This window comes from Boleophthalmus pectinirostris, unplaced genomic scaffold (genome assembly GCF_026225935.1).
Source record: "Boleophthalmus pectinirostris isolate CB_2022bp ecotype Guang Dong unplaced genomic scaffold, ASM2622593v1 HiC_scaffold_1505, whole genome shotgun sequence".
In the NCBI taxonomy this organism is placed as follows: Eukaryota; Metazoa; Chordata; class Actinopteri; order Gobiiformes; family Gobiidae; genus Boleophthalmus; species Boleophthalmus pectinirostris.
Window position 1 is genome coordinate 6,896 of NW_026571073.1, and position 7,056 is coordinate 13,951.

General features: G+C 49.0%; 1 protein-coding gene across 1 annotated transcript; it reads right to left on the minus strand.

The window, feature by feature from the left end:
* Nucleotides 1-195: 195 nt before the first annotated feature.
* On the minus strand, nucleotides 196-3,983 carry LOC129408217 (unconventional myosin-If-like). Its single transcript, XM_055151283.1, has 8 exons — nucleotides 3,887-3,983; nucleotides 3,369-3,458; nucleotides 3,186-3,280; nucleotides 2,920-3,007; nucleotides 2,252-2,341; nucleotides 1,163-1,300; nucleotides 469-603; nucleotides 196-330 (listed from the first exon to the last, which is right to left on the minus strand). The coding sequence occupies exons 1-8, from the start codon at nucleotides 3,962-3,964 to the stop codon at nucleotides 196-198; spliced, it is 849 nt and encodes a 282-aa protein (XP_055007258.1). The 5' UTR covers nucleotides 3,965-3,983.
* Nucleotides 3,984-7,056: the final 3,073 nt, after the last annotated feature.

Sequence of the window (7,056 nt, forward strand, 5' to 3'; positions counted from 1 at the left end):
TGGTTTAGTCCTGGTTCAGTCCTGGTTCCTGGTTCAGTCCTAGTCCTGGTTTAGTCCTGGTTCAGTCCTGGTTTCAGTCCTGGTTCAGTCCTGGTTTAGTCCTGGTTTAGTCCTGGTTCAGTCCTGGTTTAGTCCTGGTTCCCTGGTTTAGTCCTGGTTCAGTCCTGGTTTAGTCCTGGTTCAGTCCTGGTTCAGTCAGTCCTGACTCTCGATGGAGGCGTAGTTGTTTTCTTCTCTGAAGCTGATGTTTCCGAGGTGAAGAATCGAAGCCACGATCTGAAGAACCGAGTCCTGCTCCTCCACAGACAAACCCACCACCGCCATGGCCTCCTGAGAAGTTCAACCAGGATCACAACCAGACTACAGGGTCACATGGTCAGAGGGTCACATGGTCACATGGGCAGAGGGTCACAGGGTCACATGGTCAGAGGGTCACAGGGTCACAGGGTCAGAGGTTGCGTGCGTTACCATGGTTTCGGCGAAGTCCTTCTTGTCGCTGACGTCGTCCACGGTGTAGGTCCCTGATTGGTTGAGGTAGAAATAATAATCCGGTGTGGTCACGCCCAGATTCTCCCTCTGCTCCGAGCTCGCCCCCTCCAGGATCTGATGAGCAAGACCAGGTTCAGACCGGGTTCAGACCAGGTTCAGACCGGGTTCAGACCGGGTTCAGACCGGGTTCAGACCGGTTCAGACCGGGTTCAGACCGGGTCAGACCGGTCAGTCCCAGTCCTAGTCCTGGTCCGGTCCTGGTTTAGTCGGGTGATTTTCTTTATTAGTTAATGTTTAAAAGTAGCAAAAGTAGTAGTACTTGATGGTATTACTACCAGTACTTGTAGAACTCATAGTACTCACAGTACCTGCAGTACATGTAGTACTCATAGTATTTGTAGTATATGGTACTGGTAGTACTGGTACTGTGGTACTCGTAGTACTGTAGTACTTGTACCTGGTAGTACCTGTAGTACTCATAGTATTTGTAGTATTTATGGTATGTACTGGTAGTACTTGTAGTACTGGTAGTACTTGTAGTACTTGTAGTACTGGTAGTACTGTACTTGTAGTACTGTAGTACTTGTAGTACTGGTAGTACCTGTAGTAGTACTGTAGTACTGTAGTACTTGTAGTACTGTAGTACCTGTAGTACTTGTAGTACTTGTAGTACCTGGTAGTAGTAGTAAATGTGGAAGTTTCTTTCTCCTGCGTTTTGTGAAACGACTCGACTTTTCTCCAGAAGAAAGTTTGAGATTTTTCCTCCGTCTGGAGCCCCGCCCCCACAGAACTGGATCTCCACATACTTCCCCTGGAGGAGACAGGAGACAAGTGAGGAAAACAAGTGAGACAAGGAGACAAGTGAGGACACAGGAGACAAGTGAGGACAAGGAGACAAGTGAGGACAAGGACACAAGTGAGGACACAGGAGACAAGTGAGGAAACAAGGAGACAAGTGAGGACACAGGAGACAAGTGAGGAAACAAGGACACAAGTGAGGACACAGGAGACAAGTGAGGAAACAAGGAGACAAGTGAGGACACAGGAGACAAGTGAGGAACAAGGAGACACAGGAGTGAGGAAACAGGACACAAGGAGACAAGTGAGGAAACAAGGAGACAAGTGAGGACACAGGAGACAAGTGAGGAAACAAGGAGACAAGTGAGGACACAGGAGACACAAGTGAGGAACACAAGGAAGGACAAGTGAGGACACAGGAGACAAGTGAGGAACACAAGGAGGAACAAGTGAGGACACAGGAGACAAGTGAGGAAGACAAGGAGACAAGGACAAGTGAGGACACAGGAGACAAGTGAGGAAACAAGGAGACAAGTGAGGACACAGGAGACAAGTGAGGAAACAAGGAGACAAGGAGGACAAGTGAGGACAAGGACAAGGAGACAAGTGAGGACAAGTGAGGAAAGGAGACAAGGAGACAAGTGAGGAGAGACAAGGAGGACACAAAGTGAGGACACAAGAGGAGGAGACAAGTGAGGAGACAAGGACACAAGTGAGGAAACACAAGTGAGGACAAGTGAGGAGGACAAGTGAGGAGATGAGAAAATTAAGGGAAGTAAAGTGATGAAGAGGATGAAGAGGAGGATGAGGAGGATGAGGAGAGGAGGATGAGGAGGATGAGGAGAGAGGAGGAGGATGAGGAGGATGAGGAGGATGAGGAGGAGGATGAGGAGGATGAGGAGGATGAGGAGGAGGAGGATGAGGAGGATGAGGAGGATGAGGAGGATGAGGAGGAGGCACTGACGAAGCGGCTGGAGTTGTTGTTCCGGACGGTCTTGGCGTTTCCAAAAGCCTCGAGCAGAGGATTCGACTGCAGGATGATGTCCTTGACCCTCTGAGGACACAAGACCAGGTTTAGACTGGGTTTAGACCGGGTTTAGACCGGGTTTAGACCGGGTTTAGACCAGGTTTAGACCGGGTTTAGACGATCTGAACCAGGATCTGAACCAACTACAGGGTCTAGACCGGGATCATAACCGGACTACAGGGTCTAGACCGGATCATAACCGGACTACAGGGTCTAGACCGAGATCATAACCGGACTACAGGGTCTAGACCGAGATCATAACCGGACTACAGGGTCTAGACCGAGATCATAACCGGACTACAGGGTCTAGACCGAGATCATAACCGGACTACAGGGTCTAGACCGAGATCATAACCGGACTACAGGGTCTAGACCGAGATCATAACCGGAATACAGGGTCTAGACCGAGATCATAACCGGACTACAGGGTCTAGACCGGGACCTGGACTTGAAGAGGTTTCAGTTTCTGTGCTCAGGAGGTGGAGTTTTAAAGCTGCACTGTGGGACTTTCCTGGGACCGGCTGGTTTCCGTGGAGACGCTGTTACACTGCAGTAAACGTGAGCGTGTTACGGGTCAGATCCGTGAAGAGGCGAGCAGCTCTGACCTGGACCTTGGCTCCTCCTCCGGAAACTTTGGAAATGTAACTCATGATGAACTTCGCCGCCACCGTTTTCCCCGCGCCACTTTCCCCACTGCAAAACAAGACCAGGATCAGGACTAAACCAGGACCAAACCAGGTCTAAACCAGGACCCAGACCAGGTCTAAACCAGGTCTAAACCAGGAATAAATCAGGTCTGAACTGAGTCTGGGTCTGTGTCCTGGTCCTGGTCTGGGTCCTGGTCCTGGTCCGGGACCGGGTCTGGACTCACCTGATGATCACACACTGGTTCTCGGAGTCGATCATCATGTTCCTGAACATGAGGTCGGCCAGAGCGAAGATGTGAGGAGGGTTCTCGTACTGGGCCTGGACCAGAGCAGGATTATAACCAGACTACAGAGTCTACGGGGTCTGAGCAGGTCTAGAGCAGGATCATAACCAGTCTTGGACTCACCGCTCCCTGGTACAGCTCCACTTCTCTGTCCGTGAAATACGGCAGCTGCTTGAACGGGTTCACCGAGATCAGAACCGGACCGATGTAGGTCTGAACGGGTCAAGGACTAAACCAGGACTAGACCAGGACTAGACCAGGACTAAACCAGGACTAAACCAGGACTAGGACCAGGACTAGACTAGACCAGACTACTAAACCAGAACTAAACCAGGGGGACTAGACACAGGACTAGACCAGGACTAAACCAGGACTAGACCAGGACTAGACCAGGACTAGACCAGGACTAGACCAGGACTAGACCAGGACTAAACCAGAACTAGACCAGGACTAAACCAGGACTAGACCAGGACTAGACCAGGACTAGACCAGGACTAGACCAGGACTAAACCAGGACTAGACCAGAACTAGACCAGAACTAAACCAGAACTAAACCAGAACTAAACCAGACTAGACAGGACTAAACCAGGACTAAACCAGGGACTAAACCAGGACTAAACCAGGGTCCAGGTGGAGGATACAAAGATGTAGTCATCGTTGTATCTCTTGCGCAGGTTTTCGGTGATGGCGTCTTCGTTGATCTTGGACAGTAGAACCATGTCGTCCACGCCGCTCACCTTCACGTTCGCGTTCGCCGTCTGCCAGTGATACTTACTGCCCTGCAACCCACGAGCAAGACACTGATCAAACCCTCAACCCAAGAGCAAGACACTGATCAAACCCTCAACCCACGAGCAAGACACTGATCAAACCCTCAACCCACGAGCAAGACACTGATCAAACCCTCAACCCACGAGCAAGACACTGATCAAACCCTCAACCCGAGCAAGACACTGATCAAACCCACCCACGAGCAAGACACTGATCAAACCCCACGAGCAAGACACTGATCAAACCCCACCCAGAAGACACTGATCAAACCCTCAAACCCACGAGCAAGACACTGATCAAACCCTCAACCCACGAGCAAGACACTGATCAAACCCTCAACCCACGAGCAAGACACTGATCAAACCCTCAACCCACGAGCAAGACACTGATCAAACCCACAACCCACGAGCAAGACACTGATCAAACCCTCAACCCACGAGCAAGACACTGATCAAACCCTCAACCCACGAGCAAGACACTGATCAAACCCTCAACCCACGAGCAAGACACTGATGAGATGATGTCCTGACAGGAGCAGGACATTTGTCTGTAACTGGATTAAATCAACAGAATGTAAAGACTCGTACATTATAAGACTGAATGTGTTTGTTTTATTTGTTTGTTTTATTTGTTTGTTTTATTTGTTTGTTTTATTTGTTTTTATTTGTTTGTTTTTTTGTTTGTTTTATTTGTTTTTGTTTTGTTTGTTTGTTTGTTTGTTTGTTTGTTTATTTATTTGTTTTGTTTTGTTTGTTTGTTTGTTTTATTTGTTTGTTTTATTTGTTTGTTTGTTTGTTTGAAACTGTAGTTTTTCCTCTCGAAAAAGAGATTTTTTTTTTTATCTCAAAGAGACTTTTTCCTGGTTAAATAAATAAAATGAATAAAATAAAAGGACGTAGAACCTGCCCAGGGGGGATATTTGTAAGATTTAGGCCGATGGTCAATATGTCTCCAGGTGCCCATATCGGCCGATAATATCAGCCAACCGATATATCGGTCGGGCTCTAGTCCCCCCCCCCCCCCCCCTCTGGAGTCTGGAGTCTGGAGTCTGGACCTGTTTGTTCTTGTTTGTTCTTGACTCTGGAATGAAGAGAATCCTCCAGGAATCACAACCTGCAACTCTGCCCCAAACAAGACCAGGACTAAACCAGGACTAAACCAGGATTAAACCAGGATTAAACCAGGACTAAACCAGGACTAAACCAGGATTAAACCAGGATTAAACCAGGACTAAACCAGGACCAAACCTGGACTAAACCAGGACTAAACCAGGATTAAACCTGGACTAAACCTGGACTAAACCAGGATTAAACCAGGATTAAACCAGGACTAAACCAGGACTAAACCAGGATTAAACCAGGACTAAACCAGGATTAAACCTGGACTAAACCAGGTCTAAATCAGGACTAAATCAGGTCTAACCCAGAACTAAACCAGGATTAAACCAGGACTAAATCTGCTCAGTGACATAACTCACCATCTTGGAGCACTTCCTGTTTCTTGAGCTTCAAACTCAGAGCGCGTCCATGCGCGTGCCCGTGCGCGTGTGTGCTGCCAGAGCGCGGATTGGGACCAGAGGAAAGTCCAGGTCTGGGTCTGTCCCGCTGGAGTCCTGGTATAGTCCCGGGATAGTCCCGGTCTTGTCCCAGTGTAGTCCTGGTTTAGTCCTGGTTTAGTCCTGGTTTAGTCCTAGTTTAGTCCTGGTTTAGTCCTGGTTCAGTCCTGGTTTAGTCCTGGTTCAGTCCTGGTTTAGTCCTGGTTTAGTCCTGGTTCAGTCCTGGTTTAGTCCTGGTTTAGTCCTGGTTTAGTCCCGGGTTCGTCCCAGACGCTGCAGCTCGCGCTTCCTGGAGACCCTGCAGGTGTGGGCAGGTAAAGCCCCGCCCACAGCCGCGGGGCCCGTGGGGGGTTCTGGGAAATGCAGTGCACAGTGAACTCCGCGTCTCCAACTCACGACTCGCGCGCCCCTCTCGTGTGCACGCGCACCGATGTAAACTCGTGCACGGCGTGCACACGTCAATGTTTTACAGTTTTACCTGGTCCCACAGACTCACCTGAGACACAGGTGTCCCCACGGACTCACCTGAGACACAGATGTCCCCACGGACTCACCTGAGACACAGGTGTCCCCCGTGGTCCCGCTGGCCGCGTGCTCGTGTCTCGTGTCTGTGTTTGGTTCTTCACAGGTGAAAGTCTCGTGTTTTTGGATCATGTTTATTGACATAAATGTTTCTGATGTTACATCTTTGTGCACAGATATGATCTGCGCGTGCGTCCGCTGCGCGTGCGTCCGCTGAGAATGTGAATAACCCTAATAAATGGACACGGCAGCTTCAGGACAGAGTCAGAAGACAGAGTTTAGAACTTCAGGACTTCAGGACTTCAGGACTTCGGGACGTTGTTGTAAACGGCCTCATGTGAACGAGCAGATTTTGAGTGACCATATTTCCGTTTGTGAAAACCCGGACACCTTTTTACATCCTTTTAAGAAGGGAGTAAAAAGTGTTGCACCTGTCGATCCTGTCTGAGAAAAGTGTATAAAGTTTGTGCTGAGGTTTTACAGCCTTAACACAGATAGAATAATTGTAAAATATAAAGTTGATACTTCGTGGATTTCACCTGTCGCAGCCCACGATAAACGAGGGACACTGTCCTCTCACCTCAACCTGTGCACACGGACTCACACTCGTCTCGACCGGGACGGAAAACAGAGAATTTCTTGTCCAAGTCGTTGTTAAATGTGCATTTGTGCTTCGGCGTGTTTCAGACCGACTGTTTGTGTCTCGCTCCTTCTGAGTCACAGTTTAATTAACGATAATTAACGGTACTGAAAACCTTTTTGGACGTTTGTTCACCCACCAAACTCCAGAGCAGAAGAGCCGGTACAGAGACCGCGGGAGGGCATCCGGGCCATTCCCGCACACGAACATGTTGAATGGTCAACATTTATCAAACTAATGTATTTACAAATAAAACAATCCTTGAACATCTGACATGTTGTTTTACACTGAACTCACCTGTCCTCACCTGCCCCACACACCTG